At 56.0% G+C, this 21,933-nt stretch overlaps 3 protein-coding genes across 8 annotated transcripts; 2 read left to right on the forward strand and 1 right to left on the reverse strand.

Annotated features, from left to right (window-relative positions):
• Positions 1 to 589: 589 nt before the first annotated feature.
• ARPC1B (actin related protein 2/3 complex subunit 1B) lies at positions 590 to 9,270 on the forward strand. Of its 6 annotated transcripts, XM_071570835.1 has the most exons (12): positions 590 to 733; positions 1,040 to 1,083; positions 3,458 to 3,570; positions 4,238 to 4,315; positions 5,071 to 5,175; positions 5,903 to 6,125; positions 6,475 to 6,582; positions 6,932 to 7,138; positions 7,649 to 7,724; positions 7,842 to 8,038; positions 8,493 to 8,583; positions 8,986 to 9,270. In XM_071570835.1, exons 4-12 carry the CDS (start codon positions 4,252 to 4,254, stop codon positions 9,022 to 9,024), a joined length of 1,110 nt encoding a protein of 369 aa, XP_071426936.1. In that variant the 5' UTR covers positions 590 to 733; positions 1,040 to 1,083; positions 3,458 to 3,570; positions 4,238 to 4,251; the 3' UTR covers positions 9,025 to 9,270. The 6 variants fall into 6 exon arrangements, with proteins under 6 accessions (XP_071426936.1, XP_071426937.1, XP_071426940.1 ...); XM_071570836.1 differs by lacking the exon at positions 1,040 to 1,083; XM_071570834.1 differs by lacking the exons at positions 590 to 733; positions 1,040 to 1,083 and adding an exon at positions 1,573 to 1,738.
• Positions 9,271 to 10,942: 1,672 nt separating this feature from the next.
• On the reverse strand, positions 10,943 to 19,127 carry PDAP1 (PDGFA associated protein 1). Its single transcript, XM_071571210.1, has 6 exons — positions 19,026 to 19,127; positions 15,992 to 16,083; positions 14,013 to 14,120; positions 13,520 to 13,641; positions 12,469 to 12,620; positions 10,943 to 11,782 (listed from the first exon to the last, which is right to left on the reverse strand). Exons 1-6 carry the CDS (start codon positions 19,033 to 19,035, stop codon positions 11,724 to 11,726), a joined length of 543 nt encoding a protein of 180 aa, XP_071427311.1. The 5' UTR covers positions 19,036 to 19,127; the 3' UTR covers positions 10,943 to 11,723.
• Positions 19,128 to 19,187: 60 nt separating this feature from the next.
• On the forward strand, positions 19,188 to 21,547 carry BUD31 (BUD31 homolog). Its single transcript, XM_071571211.1, has 5 exons — positions 19,188 to 19,384; positions 19,905 to 20,063; positions 20,456 to 20,578; positions 20,790 to 20,956; positions 21,283 to 21,547. The coding sequence occupies exons 2-5, from the start codon at positions 19,970 to 19,972 to the stop codon at positions 21,331 to 21,333; spliced, it is 435 nt and encodes a 144-aa protein (XP_071427312.1). The 5' UTR covers positions 19,188 to 19,384; positions 19,905 to 19,969; the 3' UTR covers positions 21,334 to 21,547.
• The last annotated feature ends 386 nt before the right edge of the window (positions 21,548 to 21,933 follow it).

Here is a 21,933-nt window from a genome sequence, read left to right on the forward strand (position 1 = left end):
GGGCCTGGCCTTGGTGCAGATCCTTTGTCTCCAGGTACCTTTGGCAGCTCAGCTCTGACCCTCACAGAGGTGTTTGCACTTTCTTATTCACAGGGTGCAGTTCCTCCTCCCTGTGCTGCCCTGAGGCCGGGGCAGGCTGTGCTCTGAGGGGATTTGCTGCCTCACAGCATTGCTTTGCAAAGTTCAACTCTCTCATTTCTGTTGAAAATGCAGAAGTGTGTTAAAAAAACCCCAATGACTAAATTTACCACTTCCTCTGGAACTAGAGTTGCTTCATACCCTACTTGTTTGTGGCTGAAAGGGGAGGGTGGAGGATCAGCTCTCAAAGTGAGAACAACTGGTCTCCACTGCAGAGCTGGATCCTCCTCAGGTGCTGTGCTGCCTGCACAGAACTGACTGGTTTTCCAGTTCCTTCTGGTCTCCTTCTGTCTCCCACCCTCCTCCCCTGGCAGTCAGGCATGACTTTGCAATTTCCTCTCCCTTCTAAACATAAAATAGTGACTGTTTAACCTCTGCTCGTCTTGCAGATGAGAATCTTGTGTGTAGGATGGCTGGGGTGGGTGGGGTTTGTCAGCTGGGGTATGAGGATAATGACGTTTAGTGGCCTCTGGATCAGAGTGCCTGTGGATGGACAAAGGAGCAGGGATTTGGCTTTTCTCATCTCTGTATGGACTATAAGATGTTTCTCTCTCACAGACAGCCATGATTTTGTTTCTGGAGTCACCCTTGAAAGGTTGGTACTTTATTTCCAAAAAGTTTTTAAAAAATGGGTTCTAAAATACATGGTCCAAGTAATATAAAAAAGGATGGAAAAATCATCTAATGAGAGAGGGGAGAAAATGGATCTTCATGTTTATACCTGCAGCTGAGAAGGGACCCTGCACGGGACCCCGGGGTGCTGCTGCCCTGGTTCTGCAGAGTCAGTCCGGGAGGGAAGGGGTGAGCACATCCCTCCACTCCTGCTCAGGGAGGGAAGGGGCGAGTGCATCCTTCCACTCCTGATCTAGAAGTAAGATACTGAAACTCATCTCCTTCCCAGCACTTCCAGCAGGAGCTGCACTATCTTGCCCGGCCGGGAATGGGGTAAGAATTCGTTGCTCTGAAGCAGGAGGGAAATCCCCGAGGGGTGGATGGGGGTACAGGCTCGGTGCCCCAGCCGGGGCTTGGGTCCCAGCGGGCTCCGTGGGATGCAGGAACCAGCAGCAGCTGCACCGAGGGCGGCCGGATCCGGGCTCCGCGGGGTCCTGCGGCTCCCCCCGGCCGTGGGAGGCGATGCCGCCGTGACTCTCGCCGCGGGTGGGCTCCAGACGCAGCTGTTCCCTGCTCCGGGCCAGGACCCGCAGGCAGGCGGGGTGCCCCCATCCCTGCGGAACGCATCGTGGAGCAGCGCTGAACAACAGGCTGCGGCCAGAGGGACAGGACGGGGGTCTCCTTCCGCTCTGTTCTCCCGGCTGTGCACCCGCATCCCACCGGGAGCATCCCCGGGCCGGGGACCGTGGGGCGATGCCGCTGGCCCGCAGGCACAGGGGCAGGGCGGCCGCGGAGCCGCTTCGCGCTCCCCCAACGCCCACGTAAGGAAGTGGTTGCATTTCTCGGAGAGGAAAAGGGAAGTCGGGCAGCCTCGGCGGGGCAGGCACAGCTCCCGCCGCTCGCTCGGGGCTGCCTTCGTGCCGCCCGCCCGGAGTCCATGAGCGAGCCTCGCCGCGCCTGAGCTGCTGCACCTGCCCTGCCCGGCCAGGTAAGCACCGGGAGGGGACACGGGGCTGTCCCCTGGGGCCGCTGTCACCGCTCCGGCTGCTCACACCCTGCTCGAGGGGACGTGGGGACGCCCCGGCTGCGGCCGGGAGGGTACAGGCAGCCCCTTGCCCTTTGAGAGTTTTGCTGTCGCTACGTTTTGAATGTTCGGGGGTTTTTCACCCCCGGCCAGATTTGGCAGCGAGTTTGAGTTTTTAACTCTTGCCGGAGGGTCTGACAGTTGCGGGGCGGGGAGGAGCGGGGATGGAAAGGGTCCTCCCGTGGGGGTCCCGTCGTGGTTGGTGGTGGTAGAACGAGGGATGCCACAATCTGTCCTCTCCTCCTCGGGAATCAGCCGCTCCCCGCTCTGCCCAGCGGGTCAGAGCTGCCCACCCTCTGCCCTGGGGCGGTGATGTCCCCCCAGGGCCAGGCTGGCTCTTGGCGTGCCCCCCACCAGCAATGGGGACCGAGGACGGGTGTCCCCAGCCTGGCTGGCCGGACACGGGGGGCGACACCCTGAGCAGAGGGTCCCCTGGAGGTCCGTGCTGGGGGCTCGGCAGTGCAGGGACCCACCATAACGGCCGGGGAGAGTTTTAGGGGGTCCTGCAGCTCCCAGCGGGATCCTCACGGTGTCTCTGCACGGGTGGGTGCAAACCCCTGTCCAGCCAGCCCCGTGTAAACCCCAAATACCGCTCCTCTGTTGCGTGGCTTCCTCCGGGGACTGGGAGGAGCCCCCAGCACTCGGCTCTGCCAAGGTTTGGTTATCTCCTCCAAGGATGTTTCCGAACTGCTTGGACTGGCCGGGGAGATAACGGAGCTGCTCCGGGTCCCAATCCCGCCCTGTCTGGCCTTCGGAAAATTCCCATTTTCCTGCCTTGAGAGCCTCTGTGTCGAGCAGGGGCTGGCCAAGCCCCTCTTTCCTGCTGGGGAAGGGGCTGCCAAGCCTCTGTGGGTCACCCCCGGGCAGGACCAGGGCTCAGCCCAGGGGGCACCAGCAGGGAACTGGGTAAAGGGGCTGTGGGGGAAATGAAACACCCAGCGCTGCAGGGAGTGACTGGAGTGCCAAGGACCGAGCAGCCCTCGCTCCTTCCCGCTCCTGGCACAGCCCTGAACTCATCCCTTCGGGGTGGCTTAAACCAGGGAGCAGCAGCACCCCCAGGGAGGGGAGTTTATGCCTCTGAGCATCCAAACCACCTGGAAAAAACCAAAGCACCGCTGTTTTCTTTGGGGCTGTTGAAGCTGGAAAGCACCGCCGTGTGCCCTGCCTCCCACCCCTCCTCCCTGCAGTTGTTTCAGCTGGTGCCCATTTCAGCCAGGTCCTGGTTTCAGCCAAATCGCTATTTCACACATTTTCCCTCTCCTGATCTTTTGCAATGCCAGCAGCAGAGTCCGTGCTGTGCTGATTTCATCCATCCCTCGTGGTGCTGTTCCATCCTCAGGGCTCGGGGCAGAGGTGCCCGGTGGCAGCAGCTTTGAGCCCTCCCTGGGTCACCGTGTGCTGCGTCCCGGGGGCATCAGTGGGGCTGGGACAGGCAGCTCCGGGCTGGGACAGGCAGCTCCGGGCTCATCCATGCCCGTGTTCTTGGCCAGACGAATGTTTGGCAGGGGCTGAACGCGGGAGGGGAGGGGGTGTGACAGCAGGACTTGTGCTGTGCCTCGGCATTGGGATTTCTCCACATGCAGAAGGCAGGTGATGGAGCTCCTTGGATTTTCTTTTCCCCAGGCCAGGGACGGAGCTTTGCTAGGAGAGACTTTTTTCCTTCCCCTGTACCGTTTTCAGCTGCCAAAGAAAACGGGACGTGTTGAGGGAGTTCCCAAAATAGCCGAGAGCAAGCTGTGAGTAATCCCCGTCTGTCACGCCCTGGCGAGGTGTTTCCCTACATCCATGCATTCCCTCAGCTGGATGGCCAGGGGGCTGTGACGCTGCTCTGAGCCCTTCCTGGTCCCGTGGCACCTGGAGGGGCCTCCTGGAAGCTGCTCCATCCGGTGACACCGGGGCAGGTGGTGGGCACCAGGAAGAACGGTGGGAGCCCAGCCAGGAGGAGGGATTAGTCACTGGGACTGAGCACTGATGGGATGGGATGGAGGTGTCTCCATGGGGCTTTGGCTCTTCCCACATGAGAAGTGGGGTAGGAGGAAGTGGATCTGGCCCTGTGGGGATGGAGAGAGGAGGTGTTGCCCTTGGTGGGGCTCCCAGGATGCGAGTGGGGCTGGCTGTGCCAGCACCAGGGTCTGTGTGTGCCCAGCCAGCTCCTGCCTACTGAGCTCCAGTCGAGTGGGGCAGGAGCTGGTAGCAGGATTTGGAAGCTCCTGGAAACAGGGAACAATCTCTGAGCTGGGAAGTCCTCAGAGAAACCCCCTCCCCAGCAGAGAGGACGGAGTGGGCTGCAGCACAGGCTGATCCTGGTGGGAGGGATCACTCGGTGGGGCTGGGAGCTGAGGGTCAACATGTGGTGGGAACAACATGTCCTGACCGACCATGGGGGTCTCTCCCTGTCTCCAGCCCATAGGTGAGCCATGGCCTACCACAGCTTCCTGCTGGAGCCCATCAGCTGCCATGCCTGGAACAAGGACCGCACCCGTAAGTACAGCCTAAAAAATTCCCAGGCACATCCCAAAGCACCAACTGTCCTGGCTGAACATCTCTGTGGTGGGTGATGTTCCTGGAAACGGGACAGAGCCTAGCTGGGGCTGCCTTTGGCAGCACTGACCCTGCCATGGACAGATTTGGGGGCTGGGAGGGCACATGTGCCCCTGTGTCCATCCCCCTGATTCCCTGCCAGGACAGAGCCTGGCACAGCGGTGCCAGCACAGCGTCCGGCCCCGAGGGGTGCAGGGAGGGACGGATGCAGAGCAGAGCAGAGCAGAGCAGGGCCGGGTGATTCACGGCCAATGGCATTTCCCGACCAAGGCACAGGGGACGTGGGAGAACAAAAAGGGCTTTCTTTGCTGCAACCCGGCAGGAGGGGCGGGATGGGGCTGGATTCGGGAGCTGTGCACCCGCAGCCATCCCACGTCCTGTCCTGTCCTATCCTGTCTTATCCTATCCTAATTCCATCCTGTCCTATCCTGTCCTGTCTCATCCCACCAGCCCCATGGGAACCCTCTCTAGGGAAAGGAGGACACTGGGCTGTCGGGTCTGGGGTTCTCCCTTCCTTTAGGGACAATTTGCAGCATCAGGGCAGTGCAGGGCCAGGGCTGGGGAGCTTGGTGGGACCCCCTCCATGCAGTGGGGACCTGGAGTGCAGGCAGGGGTGGGTGGAGGCTGCCTGGCCCTGCTGTCCCTGTGGAGCTTCTGACCCAGGGAGGACTATTCCCTGTCCCTGTTGCCCCCAGAGATTGCCCTGTGCCCCAACAACCACGAGGTTCACATTTACCGCAAGGATGGGGCCAAGTGGAGCAAAATCCACGAGCTGAAGGAGCACAACGGGCAGGTGACAGGTGAGTCCTGGCTGATGGAGCGAGTGGGGACATGGATGGCAGGTGGCTCTGCCCCTGCACCTTTCTGTGGCACTGGGAGCTTCTGGGCAGGGGTGGAGCAGAGGGAATAGGTTGTGTTCAGCTGTCCTGGTCCCAACGTGGCATGTCAGAAGGCAACCAGGGGTGAGGTGGATGGGATGGGAGAGGTGGGGAGGGGATGAGGTGGGCAGGGATAAGATGGGATGAGATGGATGGAGTGAGGTCAGGAGCGGGGGCTGGCTGGCTGGGAAAGGATATGGATATGTGGAAGAGATGAGGTGAGGGGTTGGAATGGAAAGGATAGGGTGGAAGAGGAAGGATGGATGGGAGAAATGGGGTGTGATAGGTTGGGATGATGTGGGAGGGGTGGGAAGGGAAAGGATGGGATGGGGTGAGATGAGACAGGTGGATGGATGGATGACAGAGACCTAGGAGAGACATGCTGGGTTGGAATGGAATGGTGTGGGAAGCATGGGAAGGAAAGAGATGGGGTGGGGAGGGGTGGAATGAGGTGAAAGGGAGAGATGGGGTCGGATGGATTGATATGGAATCCTTTGAAGTGGGAAAGGATGGGGTGAGATCATTTGAGATGGATGTGGGAGTAGGGGAAAGAAGGACTCTGGAGTGAGACCACCCAGAACAGCTCTGCCTTCAAACAGCCCCCAGCCTCAGTGACCCATTCCCACCACCACCCCACTGTGCCTTCCAGGCATCGACTGGGCCCCTGAGAGCAACCGGCTGGTGACGTGTGGCACCGACCGCAACGCCTACGTGTGGACCCTGAAGGGCAATGTGTGGAAACCCACCCTGGTGATCCTGCGCATCAACCGCGCCGCCCGCTGCGTCAAGTGGTCCCCCAAGGAGAACAAGTTCGCCGTGGGCAGTGGCTCCCGACTCATCTCCATCTGCTACTTCGAGCAGGAGAATGACTGGTGAGGATCTGGCATGGTGGGTCTGTCCTTGGGGAGATGGGGAGAGAAGGATGGATGGATGGATGGATGGATTGATGAGATGAATGGAAGATGGATTGGGAGATAGAAGACTGGAGAAGCTGAAGTAAGACAGGAAGAGATGGGGTGAGAGAGAGGAGCTAGGAGGGGAGGCAGATGGGGAGATGGAGAGATGGACTCCACATGGCCGAGCTGCTACTGCAGGATGATACCCCAAGGCAGTTCCTGGGCACTTGGAGCCCTGACCACCCTCAGCCAGTCCCCTGACAACCCAGGGGTGTTCCTGGGGGAGTTGATGCTCCCCCTCTGATGCCAACCCCTCTCCATGCAGGTGGGTTTGCAAGCACATCAAGAAGCCAATCCGCTCCACAGTGCTCAGCCTCGACTGGCACCCCAACAACGTCCTCCTGGCCGCCGGCTCCTGTGACTTCAAGTGCCGGTGAGGAGCAGGGGAGTGGGTGACCAGGGGTGTCTGAGGGAGGGTGACACCCAAGGATGGGTTGGGATCCCACCCTGTCACAGCACAGAGCTGTGTGGGGGGGCAGCCCAGCACCCTGGATTGTCCTTTGGGAAGGCGTCACCCCTTGGTGGTGTTTGAGGGGAGTGGGGAATGGAGCACAGGGGAAGCGTGGGGGGGTCTGGGGATGCCCTGGGGACCATCCCAGTGTGACAGCACCCATGTGAGACCCCATGGGCCCTGCCAGGGAAACTGAGGCATTCAGGGAGCAGGGATGGGGGCAGCACAAGTGCTGTGTCCAGGGGACACACGGCAGTGCTCTCCCTCCCAGGATCTTCTCAGCCTACATTAAGGAGGTGGAGGAACGGCCCAGCCCCACCCCGTGGGGCTCCAAGATGCCCTTTGGGGAGCTGATGTTCGAGTCAAGCAGCAGCTGTGGGTGGGTGCACAGCGTCTGCTTCTCGGCCAGCGGGTCCCGCGTGGCCTGGGTGAGCCACGACAGCACCCTGTGCCTCGCCGACGCCGGCAGGAAGATGGCGTAAGCAGGGCTGGGGGAGGAGGGGTTGGGGGTGGGGGGAGCCCCAAACTGATCCCAGGGTGGAGGTTGGATTGGGCCAGGAGCAAACCCAGAGCATCCCTGTGTGTTGTGGGGGGCAGATGGAGGGGTCCAGCCCCAGGAGCTGGGACAGCTTTAGAACATCCCTGGAACATTCCTGGTGTCTTTGTGCATCCCTGGGTATCTTCAAAGCATCCCTGTAATGGGTGGGGGAGATAGAGGGGCCCAACCCTGCATGTGGGTGAGGGAGATGGGGGCTTCAGCCTCAGGAAGTGGGATAGCATCCTGGGTATCCTTGAACATCTCTGGATATCCCTGAGCATCCCTCAGTATCCCCAAGCACCCCTGGGTATCCCCAGAGCATCCCCATGTGATGGAGGAGGTGACAGGGCCCTTGTAGTCTTGTGACTTCCATCCATGTGACGAGCTGTGCCAGTCTCAGCACAGGGGCTGCAGCTCAGCTCTCTGCCAACATCCTGCCCTGCCTTGCAGCGTTGCCACCCTGTGCACTGAGACCCTGCCCCTCCTCGCTGTCACCTTTATCACCGAGAACAGCCTGGTGGCCGCGGTGAGTCCGGGTGGGGGCACAGGGTGGGCACAGGGTGGGAGCACAGGATGGGCAAGGGATGGGCACAGGGTGAGCACCATGGCCAGAGGGTGCTGAGCAGGGCAGTCTGTTCCCCAGGGCCACGACTGCTGTCCGATGCTGTTCACCTATGAGGAGAGCCAGGGTGCCCTGACCTTCGGTGGCAAGCTGGATGTTCCCAAGCAGAGCTCCCAGCGCGGCCTCACCGCCCGCGAGCGCTTCCAGAACCTGGACAAGAAAGCGAGCTCGGACACGGCCAATGCCACGCTGGACACCCTGCACAAGAACAGCATCAGGTGTGGGCTGGGTGAGGGGGTGCAGGGGCAGGCTCGGGGTCACCTCAGGGGCTGCTTGGGGGTGATGAGCCCTGAGCACCCCCTGGGTGTGCTGCTGTCCAGCCTGGGAGCTGGGACAGCCCTGGAACATCCTTGGGCAGCCCCAGAGATTCCCTGAGCATCCCTGCAAGCAGGTGGGAGAGATGCAGGGTTCCAGCACCAGAAGCTGGGACAGCCCTGGGTATCCCTGAGCATTCCTGGTTATCCCCAGAGCATCCCTACACGTGGGTGGGGGAGATAGAAGCGTCCAGCCCCAGGATCTGGGAGAGCCCTGGAGCATCCTCAGAGCATCCCTGGGTATCCCTGGAGCATTCCTGCCATGGGTGGGGGAGATGAAGGGGTCCAGCCCCACTCCACACCCTCCAAGGGCTGCAGGGACCTGGTACTGACTCCTGCTGCCCCTTTGCACCCACAGCCAGATCTCGGTGCTGCTGGGAGGGAAGGACAAGTGCTCCCAGTTCTGCACCACGGGGATGGACGGTGGCATGAGCATCTGGGATGTCAAGGTGAGGTGTCCCCACAGTGCCCCCAGAGTGGGAGCACTCAATGCTGAGCACTCATTAGTCACAGCTCTAATTGCAATCCCTGCCCCAGTGCTGTTGGGGCCCACCGTGTCCCACAGCCATGGGGGGGGGACACCCCTGGGTGGCACTTTCACAGCTCTCCAGCAGAGGGGAGGTGATGCCAGCCTTGAAAAGGGATCCAGCACCCTCTCCTGGCTTCAGCTTTGCCCACACAGCTTGGAAAATGAGCCAAAACCAGCCAAAGTTGGTCCTCCCTGCAGGGACGGGTTGACATCCCAGGGCCCAGCTTCCCTCCCAGTTCCCTCTCCTTCCAGCTCCCCAGCCACTTCCTGCTGCCTTGGGAGGCAAAGAGCAACTGGTGAACAACCTCCCGTTTCATTTCAGAGCCTGGAGTCGGCACTGAAGGATCTCAAGATCAAATGAAGGAGCCATCCAGGATGGGCATCCTGGCTGTTCCTGCTCTGTCACCCCACCTGCTTCCCCCTGCCAGCCCCCTGTGCCACACGAGCCCCCTGTGCCACGATGCCACGAGCACACTCCCTGCTGCCAGCCAGCCCTGGCGGCTGCTTTCAAAGAAAACAATTTTTTTTACTATTTTTGTTAAAATCCTTCCTGATGCTGGTCATAACATTGCTTAGAAAATAGAAAATAAAGATTTTCCTGGATAAATCCAAAGAGAGGATTTTGCCCTTTTTCAGAACAAGTTCAGTGTGAACATGTGTGTGGTCAGAGCAGATCACGGGGCTGTCCCTCATCTCACCGTGGGTGGTCACGTCCTTTCTGCCACCAGTTCTGAGGATAAATCCATTTACTGGAGGTGGCCAGGGATGCAGGTTTCCCATGTTTGGAGCTCTCCAGACACCAGTCAAGTCCCATCAGGTGCACAATTCCCAACCCTGGGAGCCACCTCGGAGACCTTGGGCTGCCTAACTAATCCTGGCCCTTCCCAGCCTGTTACCACAGCCTGCCAGGAATTTTGATTGGAGCACCTCTGGCTTCCAACCCCTTCTTATCTCAGACTCAGGTAAGAGCAGCCTCATCTCACAGCTGAAGCAGAAGGACAAAGCTGTTCCCACCAAGCCAAGGAGCCTTTAAAGGAGCTGTGAGACAGGGGATAAATCTTCCCCCACTTCAGAGCAGGGTTTAATTAACGTGGGAAACACTGGGCAGGGCCACACACCACAGAGAGGGTATGAAATCACCCTGAAGGAGTTGGTGAGGGCTCTGGCAGAGGCAATACAAGCACCTGGGCAGGTGTATTGGAGCAGACAGGATGCCCAGCCCCTCCTCTAGCACTGCCAGGTCTAAACTGACTCTCGGTGAGGAAAATCCTAAATTATCACCAAAAGGAAAAAGAATCTGGGCACTGTAGGGTGGTTACTCCACAGTTCTGGTCCAGGCATTAGCAGGTGTGTTCTACTGGGAAAACATTTTTCAACCCATTTGTTTGTTCACCCCACACAAATAAGCCCCAACCTCTTCCTCTTGTGATTCCCACCTTGCTCCATCCCAGGCATCAAGGCCAAAAAGCCCCCCTGCTCTGCTCCACCCACCTCCCTGTGCTCCAGGAATCACCCAAACTTTGTGTCAGTCTGTCCCCACTGTCAGTTCTTCCCTCTCAGAGTTCCCTCTCCTGGTTCCGCTCCCTCATCACGCCCAGCTCCCTGTCCCAGCTCACACCTTGGGCCCAGGGCTGGGCTGGGGGGCAGCTCCAGGGCTCAGGCCATGATCCATGTGCAGAGATGATCCAGCATTCCTGTGCCAGGCAGGCAGTTCCTGCTGTGGGCTTGAGCAGCAGGAACTGCTTGGCACATCCCTGTCACCCCCTCGTGCCTGCAGCCAGGCATGGACTGGGTTACACAGAGCAAACCACAATTCTCATCCTGCATCTCTACAGCAGAAATCCCTCTGCCAGTGACTCCCAGTGCCCTGTCTGAGCCCCGGGGCTGGATCTCCTCCAGCCTTCCGGGGGTGAGTCTGGGAAGCACTGGTGTCCCAGCCCAGGCTGGCAGAACTCCCCGAGCTCCTCCTGGGGCACAGCAGGTTGGAGCATCTCCCCTGCACTGGGACAGGACACGGGGCAGGTGACAGCTCAGTGACTGCCCTTCTGACACAGTGACTGGGGCCAGACAGCGCCCTGAGGGTAATTGTTTCCCCCCTGTGGTAACCAGATTGTGCAAGACATCCATCAAAAACAGCAGGGAAAGCTCCTTCCCATCAGCCTGGAGCATGTGCTGAACCTGGAGCCAAACTCCACAGCACAAACAGCAGCTGCAGGAGTCCCCCAGCACCCCGAGCTGTGCCCTTCACACACACACACACACACACAAGGCCACAGCAGTTCTGATAACTTACAGTTTAATCAGCCAAATATACAAGTTCTGTTGTTGTTTTTTAAACTTGATCAAGTTTTGGTTTGGTTTTTTTTTCATTCCGTCTGGATCTGACACAATAAATGTTTGTTTTTCTCCTTTGAACAAAGGATGATGTGGTTAAAAACTGGCACTATCCCTAATAAAGAGGAGAAAAAAAATGAAGAGGAGGGAAAAGGGGAGACTGGCTGCAAGAAAGGAGGGATGAATCTGGGAAGGAACGGCACTCCAGATGTCCATGAAGTCAGGCTCCCAGCTTATACTGCAACGCCCTGCAGCACAATTCGATGGGCTCTTTGCCCAACTGGATTCCTCAGATACATTATCCTTTGGGATTTCATACCAAGTCGGTTCCCCACCCCATGCCCCACCCCACAACGACCCCACAATCTATTTTCTTGCAATCTAGCATTTGAAGCACCTCCCCTCCCACACAGCTCCCTCCCCCCTGCCCGGCCCCCCCATCTACGACTTCTTGATCCTAAAAACAGCAAAAACATTCGTGTTTCCGAACTGTTACAGGGAACTGCTGTTCAGCACAGCTCTGCACTGCAGAGAGCAGCTGCCCCTAACCCCAAATGGAAATCTGTGCCAGGATGAGGACAAACACATCGTCAGTGTCTCTTGGAGGTGGAGGTGACGGTGATGCCACGGGACACCCTGGGTGGCATCACTGGAAGGCGACACGGCAGAGCTCGGGCAGGACTGGGCACAGTTCCCTGGTGTTTCCTCCTCTTGCATGGCCTGTGCTTACTTGTTAAGGGATAGTGACTGCAGTCTCTTGCCTGCCATGGCCGCTTCGTCTTTTGCTGTGGGAGGAAAACAAAGTTTCACCATTTCACAGGGCAGGGACCGGGGTGGGTTCACAACCCCAGGGACCAAAATCCTGCCAGTAAAGGAAAAAATCCCACCCTCCCCATCAACCCCTGGTAGATCCTCTCCAGAGGAAAGAGGCACAACCATGCCTGGAGTGTTCCCTTCTATCCCTGGCCTCTCTCTAACACAGCCACAAATCACCCTGATGGTGATGCCCAAATTTCTCTGTGGAAGCCAAAGACGAGCTGTGCTTGTCAGACTTCTGGTTCATACCTACCAGAGCTATGGAGAAAGGCCAGGAAGGGAAGGAGTGCTGCAGATTAATTCCCTGGGCAGCTCAGACCCCCAGCATGCAAAGAGGGTAACTCACACCCAGGAACCCGCTAAACTCCCAAACTGGAGCCAGCATTTGTTGGGAGGTGAGGGACAATATGGATGCCAAGAGCAATTCCTTTCTCTCTTCCCCTGCTCCCTGTTCAGGTGTCGAAGAGCTTTATAAATCAAGAGCTTCAAGACAACAACTGAACCTGGTTTTGCTGAGGGGAGTTGTGACAACACTCAGCAACACCACACAGGCTCAGGAGATGAGGGATTAGCAGGAGTGACACGAGAAATGATGGCTCTTGGCACTTCAGCCATGGCACAAGAAGTAGGAGGATGTGATTAATTGTTCTCTAACCTTTTCTTTCCTCTTCCTTCTTCCTGGCAGCTTCTTCCCTTTGCTTCCGGATGATGGCGAGTCGGGCCAGGTCTGCCTTGGCTTGCTCTGTTTTCCCAGCAAGGTGCATTTTCATGTATCTTTCTTTTGCCTTTTGTTTCTCTATTTCCTCTCTGTTTGAGGGAACAGTCACAGAGTCACCAGAGTATCCAGGGACCCCAAAGGGACAGGCAGAGTGGGGGAGGCTTCTGACTGGGAAGGGTGGTGAGGACAGACATGGATCAACCACCCAAAATGGGGGGTCTTTCACCATAGTTCAGGCACAGCTTCCACCTATTGCAGGGTTTGAACAGGGATGAGAGCAGAGGTTATTTCTGCCTTCCTTCAGCTAAATAAGGATGTGAACACACACAGAGGCCAAACCATCAGTCCCAGACCACAAGGACATGCTCTTCCCAGCCTTATCCTAAAAGCTGTACTGCTGAAGAAATCAATCCCAAATAAAACAAGCTTAAATCTTCCTCTCCAAAATTCGCCATTGCTAACTGGAAATAAAAGATTAAACTTAAGTTTTCATCTTATTCATCTGCTCAAGACAAAAATTTCAGCACGATGCCTGGATTCTGGGGAACCACTCCCTGGCACCAGGGCACCTTCTGCAGTGAGATTAAAGTGGACTCAAGGTGACCTCTGGCAAATGGAATTCTGTTACATCTGATTTTTGGCACAAAAATTCAGGGAAGGAATAGCCTAAATTCCTTTCATAGCAATGTGGCTTCAGGATTTCAGTTATTTTTTGGCATAAAACTTCATGAAAGGAATGACCTAAATCCCTTTCTCTTAATGCATCCTGGCTCCAGGATGGCCACAGCTGCTCCCAGGGGACAGGCAACTTGTGTGAAGTTTGTAAGGAATCACATTTTGAGCACAGAGAGCCCTGCTTGGCAGTTTGCTGCTGTTCAGTGTCTGTTTTAGGCACCAACACACAGCAGGGAAACACCTCCCCGTGTCACCAGCAAGGATGAATTGCAGGGATGCACCAACTCCCAGGGAGGCAGCAGGACAGACTCACCTCTCTCGTCGTGAGAGCTCCTTGGGTCCATCCAGGTCCAGCTGAGTTACTTTTTTGGTGGCCTGAACGACACGATTGGGGTTCTCGATGTCTATCAACCCTTCCACTCCTTTGCGCTTTTGCTGCGGATCAAGAACAGGGGGAGGTTAAACAGCTCTCACACCCTGCACTGTTCTGTCCCAGAGCTCTCCAAACACACTGCAAAGCACCCCAAAAGCACAACTCAAGACTTTCCTACCAGCCAGCAAAGCCATTTATGAACCAGGATTGTTACCTTGGCATTCAGGCCTTTCTTAAAATCTTCTTGTCTTCCTATTTTGGTTATAAACATACACAAGTTTTCATTCTGAGCACAAAATGCTGTCCAAGTCAGGCTTTTTGGGCTTCTAGAAATAGTTCTTCCATAAAAAATTTATTATGGGTAGCTCTCCAAGAGAGCTCTGAGACAAGAGCATGAATCCCCCCAAAACCAGAATCCTGAGAATGACAGTACCTGATAATCCTCATCATCTTCATCACTTTCATCTGAATCTAAAGACTTCTTCTCCTTTTTGGGGTCCCCTGTTGCTCCTTCACCTCCTTCTTCTTGCTCCTCTTCTTCCTACAAAACCACAGGGAATCAGAGGAAATGTATGTCAATACAAATCCCAAATCCAGCTCTTAAATGAGCCCATTTTGGAGGGATGAGAGACAGCTCTGAGCACTGGTGTTCCCAACATGGCCTTTTTGTCACAGAACAAGAGCTCACCCTCAAGGGTCAGTGTGACCACCTGTCCCATCATGTCACCTCCAAACAACTCTGCTCTTCCCTCCAAGAGGAAAATGCTTGTCAAAGTCACAACTGGCACTTCACTTTCCCCAAATTAAAGCTCCCCAGGAGAATTCTGACCAGTGCACAATATCCCAGAGATTGGGAACTACCTGGATGCAGCACGGAGTTGGATCCCATCCTGGGTCTACATAAACAACTAGAGAAGAGCAAATTGACAACCATCAACCAGAACATTTCTATCAAAGAAATTCCAGCCTTTTTAGCACAGCTTCCTCCAGCCAGAAGTCAGGGAATTAATTTCTGGATCATCAGAAGTTAAGATTAGAAGAACCAACATGGGTGTGAACAGTTTTACCACTGCCAATATCCCTCATCAAGCAACTGGCAAAGGGGACAATCAAGGGGCAGCAAGAGAAACAGTTTTGTTAATTGTGGAGGTTTTTATAATTTCCTTAATAAAACAGTGTTAGATGTAACCACCACTATATGATATGGATTATCACAAAAATATATCCTTCTCTAAAGAGCAGCTCTCTGGTTTGTTGAGAAACAAGACACACATTTCAAGTGGGTCCTGCTTTTCTGTTCCATTTCCAGCTGGTGTTTTTATTAACAACATGGGAGCAGAAAACACTTAAACAGTTTGTGAATGAGATCACACTGGTAGGAGTTGGAATCATTTTGGAAAACAGGATCAGACTCATAAGTGGTTTCAGAATTTGGAAATATGGCATGAAACCAAGAAGGTGGAATCAGAAACTAACCAAGAGGAGTTACACTTTGGAAGAAGAAATCCAACACCAAGCTGGAATATGTGGCTAAGCAGCAAACCAAACAATCATCTCCAGTTCCAGCTGGGCAGAACATTAAAAAGGAGTCACCACTAAGACTCAGAACTGCCTGAGAGAGTCATCTCAGAGGTATTCATCAGTATTTCCTACACAGGGTGTAATTACCCTCCTGTGGTCAGTGCTGTGAGGCCTCAGCTGGAATTGTGTGTTTGGGCTTGGGCAGCACTTTCAGAAAGTCACAAAGAGCAGTCAGAGTGTCACCACAGCTGGGACAACCTGGGAATCCAGACAGAAGTGCTGCAAAAAGCAGCCATGGCTTTTAGGACACCAGTCAGGTCATGGAAGCAGGAGGAGCTGTTACAGTGCAGTGCTGGGGCACAGAAACACACCCAAAAAGGCCTCACGCCAGAAAACTCTGTTATCTCTCCCTACGAGTCTGAGGCAAACAAGAAAATCATGTTTACAGGAAGAAGTCAAAGGAGTTTTGTCCTTTTCAGTCTAGAAGAGGGCAAATGTAATAATTTCAACACACAATAACATGTTAAGATATGAGCCCTTGTTCTCCAAAGCCAAGATGCAGAACAAGGATAAAAAAAAAAACTGGCTGAGACTGGAGACTGGAATGATGGAATAGGGGGAGAAAGGATCTCCAGAGCTGCTCTGTAATCAGCTTCCCTGTCCCTTATCCTTCAAATTGTGAGCTGGATGGACCACCAGGCCTCAGCAACTAGGCTGGATGACACCCTGAAGGCTCCCTAGCTGGGAATATTCAGAATCCATACTGTGATGGCTACTGTTGGAATGACCTGCAACACTTGGCTGAGCTGCCACTGCTGCTGAATTACGAGTAATCAGGCTGGACAACCCAGGAATTGTGTCAGGAAGCACACACTGGAGGCGAACACATACCCTTGCCTTTTGCTTTTCTGCTTGGAGTTGGGCATCAATCTCTTCAGGACTCGTGTACTGCCTTGCTCGGCCTTTGTGGCCTCCTTTTCTACCTGCAGAAAATAATAAAATTAACAAATGGGTTAGTGATGAACTTCCAGAAAGGCCTGTTCCTCCTGCAGAACCCTCTGGATTTTCAGTGCAGACTGGACAAACCAAAACAGCTCCTCTGATGGAACCTGAGCAACAAAAACCCCCATACTGGACTTGGTGAAATGGTACCAGATTTTGGGGTAAAATGCAGAGAGAATTGGGATTATTCACACCAATTATTCATACCACCCTCCCCTGCCTGCACTCGGGGCCTCTCTGATTCCCTTCCCGGGCTGGTGAGGGGTGCTCAGTCCCAGAGCAGGTCCCAGTTCCCTGCACAGGAGGAATCAGTGTGTTCCTGTGGTTACAATATTCCCAAAGCTTGGCCCCACAGCCCCTCCTCTGCTCTGAGGCTGTGCCAGGGGAAAAGAGGAAGCTCACTGGACAAAGGCTTTGGGAATTACAATAAGAGCTGAAGAGGTACTAAAAGGAGCCTCCATGTTTTACTGTTTTATAAGGAAAAATAAAAACAAGCTCCAGGAACCAGGAAGGAGAGTCAGTGTGGCTGGGACCTGCCCCAAGCTTCAAATCCTGTTATTAATGAACTGCTGAAGCCATTAATGCTTCCTCCAAGTGTCTGCTCTATGTCCTTCCAGCCCAAAGAACTGGGGAGCACGTTGGACAGTCAGTCCACAGCCTGGAGTGAGGGAGAGGGGCAGGCAACAAGCAAACAGCTCTGGCAAGGGAGCTCCCTGTTACTGCAGGAGTCTGGAAGTCCCATGGAAGGAGAAGGAAACCCTGGCTCTCTGTCACCCTCCTCACTTCACCTGTTCAGGACAACAGGAACCTTATGGTGACAGGGAGGGATGAGGGGGATCATCCCTCCCTCCTTGGACTGGGTGGGATCCATGGGAGGTCTGTCACTGCTCTGCCACTGTGTGCTGCTGGACTGGAAGGGACTGGGATGGACTGGGAGCACCAATGCAGGCAGCCCCTGTGGGCTGGGAGCTGCAGAGATCCCCCATTTTCTGACCAGTCCTCCTGACTCAGCACAGACAAACTCACACGTTTCAGCACAGCAAAAGCAGAGCTGTGGAATAAACTATCCCAAATCCCTTACAGAGACTCCTGAGATGTTTCACCATGAGAAATATGGAAGAACAGCCACCAGACTCTTCTCCATGCCCTCTCCTGGGCTCTCACACCACAAGCACAACTTGCTGCACCCACAGACAGGTGTTTTCTGTTTGTCTGTTCCCACCATCCCACGTGGCCGCACTGACACCCCCTGGGAAGGGGGATCTGCCACGGGAATGCTCATGGGGAGATGTTACCTCACTGCTTAGCCCGTGACATCACTGCAACAACAGAAAAGAACCTCTCTGACACACCAAAAGGGGCCAGGCAGCTGCTCCTCCACAATTCCACACTGGGCCGGGGACTGAGGAACACAAAACCCTCATTACTGCAAACAAACAGTGGTGATCCAGGGGGGGAGCAACTGGAGAGAAATTATTTTACATTAAAAGCCTGAAAAGAAGCAAAGGGAAGAGTGAAGACCTTCAGAGGGGCCATGGGGAGTTGAGGGAGTGCAGGGCCAGGGAGATCAAACCTCAGTCACACACAGGCAGTGCTGCTCCTACACCTGCCCCTGACCAGCCCTGTGCCTCAGTTTTCCCATCTATAAAACAGGGATAATGATTCTTTTCCTCCTTTGTGAAGCATTTTTAAAATGTCTTCACCTGCAGCAAAGCCCACCAGTGCCCAAGGGGGCACACCTTCAAACACCTCTGTTTTCAGCTTTAAACAGCAAAATTAAGGGATTTAAATGAAAGAGAATAGAAGGACAGTGATGGAATCACTTCTTTTTTAAATTCAGCTATTGAAAAAAATAATCAGAAATGGTCCTGTAACAACATTTATTATTGGCTGGGTAATTCGCCCCTTTTATATTAAACAGTGAGTGACAAAACCCACTGTCTGCCAGCAATCCACTAATTCCCACTGACCTGGGGGGGGAATGAGCAAAGACCCCTCTTTTCCCCAAAAAAGGTTTCAACCAAGCATTTAAAGAGCAGAAAATTCTGTGTTATGGGCTATTTAAATATGGACAGCGGGGTTATAACCCCCCACAAAAACCTTCACAAAGACCACGTGGAAGCCCCAGCGCTGTGCAAAGGGGCACAGAACGAGGCTGTGGAAGGGAAGGTGAGCAGGGAATGGGGCTGGAGCCTGGGAATGCCGATGGAGCACAGGGCAGGGACCGGGAGGGCTGGTCCGGGCTCTGCGGGAGCCAATTATGCAGATGGTGCCTGTGCAGAAGGTTCTGGGTGGATCCAGCCCGGCCGTGACAGCCTCGCCAGCGCCTCATTCCCTGAATCACACGAGGAGCAAGTCGGTGCCCGCTGAGGAACACCCGAACCGCGGCCACATCAAAGCAGCTGCGCCCGCAGCCCCCGAGCCTCCAAACCCCCTCCCCGAGCCCCCTGCCCAGTGCCGGGACTGTCCCGAACCCCCCAAACCCCTCCCTGTGCCCCCTGCCCATCGCCGGGGCTGCCCCGAACCCCTCCCCGAGCCCCCTGCCCATCGCCGGGACTGCCCCGTGCCCCCTGCCCATCGCCGGAGCCCCCGGAGCCCCCGGTACCGCCGGTCTGAGCCGTCCCGGGGCCCCGCTCCCACCCTGCGGGAGCACATGGAGCAATCCCCGGGCACACCGGGGGTTCCTGCGGCCCTGCCCCGCTTGGGGGGGATCAGAACGGGTCCCCACGGCCCGCGGGGAGGGGCCGGGGACTGAACACGAGCGATCCCCGGTACCGCGGAGAGGGACCCCCCGAGCTGCCCCGGGCCGGGCAGAGCGGCGGAACCGGAGCCCCCGCAGCATCCCCGCACGGCGGGGCCGGAGGGGCCCGCACGCCGCCCCCGTGCCCCGCGCCCCCTCCCCGGCCCGGCGCGGCCCCTCCACCTTTCGGCATCGCGGCGATGGCGGCGCGGCCCCCCCGGCCCGAGCGGCGCCCCGGAACCGGAACGGGACCCGCCCCCGCCTCAGGGCCCCAACGCGGGGCCACCCCCGCGCCGCTCCCGGGCCCGCGGGAGGGACACGCAGCGGGAACGGGGCGGGAACGGGGCGGGAACGGGACTGTCCCGGCACGGCTCGGGCCGGTCCGGCGGCGGCAGAAGCGGCGGCGCCGGCGGGGCAGCCCGAGGGGGCGGGGCCGAGGAGCGAGGACCCCGCGTGACGACGGCGGCGCGACCGGAGCGGCTGCTGAGGAATATCGGGACAGGGATCGGGATCGGGACAGGGATCGCGATCGGGAGCGGCGGGTGAGGGGAACGGGAGCGGGACAGGGAGCGGGATCAGGAGCGGCGGGTGAGGGGAACGGCAGCGGAACAGGAACAGGGATCGGGAGCGGCAGGTGGGGGGATCGGGACCGGAACTTGGAGCGGGACTAAGATCGGTACTAAGAGCGGGAGCGGCGGGTGAGCGGGGCCAGGACAGGGACCGGGATCAGGGAAAGGGATCGGGATTGGGATCGGAACTGAGACCGTGACCGGGACAGGGAGCGGCGGCTGAGCGAGGCCGGTCTCGGGATCGGACCAGGGTCGGGACGGGCGCTGGGATCGCGACCGGGCTCTGCCGTCTCCCCCGTCCCGCCCCGCAGGCACCGGAGCTGCGGCCTCTGCTGGGGACAAACACCATTGACTGACTGTGCGCACACCGTGGGGTTCGCCTCTTCCACGAGCCCCGCAAAGCTCCTTTGCACCCCGGGAGTGGAAAGCAGGAAAAGGGGCGCTGACCCCTTGGGAGGAATGTAATGGCAGCTGTTGTCCTTCCGTTTCCCAGCGATCCCGAGGCGGTGCAGGCGGACCCCGTGCCCTCACCTTTGCCCCCCACTCGGTCCCGAGGCAATGCCCAAAGTGAAGAGGAGCAGGAAACCTCCCCCGGATGGGTGGGAGCTCATCGAGCCCACGCTGGACGAGCTGGATCAGAAGATGAGAGAAGGTGGGTGGGTGTTCTTGGAGATGTGACCCCAAAACAAGCTCACAGGGGCTGCTTCATGAAGCTGAGCTTTCCCTGCATGGACAGATGGACCTTTTCTGCCCAGTGGTGCTGAGCCTGTGCTGGTCACTGGTTTTGGTGTGGAGGGACTGGTAGTTCTTGTCCTTGTTGCTCTGGGCATGAAGTTACTTCCCATCCCAGTGTGGGTCATGTCACCCCACTGTCTTATTCCCTAAAGGAGCTGTACCATGTCAGGTCCCTTTTAGGTGAGGATTATCCCACTAATTTCAGACTTACCCCTGCCACATATCAAAGTTATGAGTGTCCTTGGAACAGTTTATTGCAAAGTGGCTGAGGAAGTAAGTTGGTCATCCATTGTTTGTGTTCCCTCCCAGCGGAGACGGAGCCACACGAGGGGAAGAGGAAAGTGGAATCCCTGTGGCCCATCTTCAGAATCCACCACCAGAAAACACGTTACATCTTTGATCTCTTCTACAAAAGGAAAGCAATCAGCAGAGGTGAGGAGGGCAGGGCTTTACCTTGGGCAGGGGAAAACTGGAGTGAGCTGTTCACCTGTGGCTGCACCTGAACTGGGAGCTGGTGGGAAGGATCAGGTTTGTGGGGAGGGAGGGAGGGAGGAGGGAAGGCTTGGCAGGTGGTTACTACAGGTAGTAACTCCTGGCAGTGAGTGTTCCAACACCCCCTGTGGTGGTGTCTGCCCCTCCCCAGAGCTGTATGAGTACTGCATCAAGGAGGGCTATGCTGACAAGAACCTGATTGCCAAGTGGAAGAAACAGGGCTATGAGAACCTGTGCTGCCTGCGCTGCATCCAGACACGGGACACCAACTTCGGAACCAACTGCATCTGCAGGGTCCCCAAAAGCAAGCTGGAGGTGGTGAGTGTGCAGCTTGTTCCTCTGCTTGTCTGGGCCTTTGCAAGGACCTGGTCTGACTTCTCTGAGGTCAGGGACAGCAGAGCTACTGCTGTTCTTCCTGCTGATTTCCTCTACCTTTTCCTGCCTATACCATTTTCTGTTCTGTTGGCAGAGTTGGTATCTAGTTGGTTCTACAGTTACTGTCAGCTTTGGCACTCATTTAAAGTTGTGGAAACTATGGGTAGTAACAGAAATCCAGACAGTGGAAACCCTTCTCACACACAGCCATTCCCCGCCTGCTCTGTGTGTGGCTTGGCTGAAACACCCTCCTTGTGTTTGTTTTTCAGGGCAGGATCATTGAGTGCACTCACTGTGGATGCAGAGGCTGTTCTGGGTGAAGCTTTTGGCCATCAGACTGTTTTTGGAACTCTGAGGGATGTCCTCTCCTCAATGGACTTTGAGTGCAATTACGGCCACTTCCTGTGAAGGGATATTTTCTGTATAGCAATTAAAGCAGCAGCATAATCACCTGGATCATGAATAAATGGGGGGTGCTTTGGAGTAGGGTTTTGTGTAGCCATGTATTATAAAATAAAGTTTGCCTTCCTGAGAGAGTGGTGTCATTTTCTGGTGAAACATTCCTGTGCTTCTCTTCTCCTCTTGGATATGTTGGGGGTGCTTGGTTTGAAGGTTGTTCTGAATGTGGGTTGGTTCTTAACCAGCTCTCACCACTCTTTCTCAACTAACTGTTTAAAAGGCTGTGAGGAAAGAAAATAACACAGTTCCCAAGCACCCAGTTGGATCTGAGCTCTTCCCTGACCTTGTGTAGGTGGAAGCTGAATTCCACTGGAATTCTCTGCTGAGGTGTGTACCCTGGAATTAATGCACAGATCCCTTCAGGAATGCCAGCAGTCTAGAGACTTACAGGTCACATGTCAAGTGACAGAACAGAGGCAAAACCAGCACTGAGCTAAACCAAATAAAATCTGATTTTGCTT

The sequence above is a fragment of the Pithys albifrons genome, chromosome 16 (assembly GCF_047495875.1).
Source record: "Pithys albifrons albifrons isolate INPA30051 chromosome 16, PitAlb_v1, whole genome shotgun sequence".
Classification (NCBI taxonomy): Eukaryota; Metazoa; Chordata; class Aves; order Passeriformes; family Thamnophilidae; genus Pithys; species Pithys albifrons.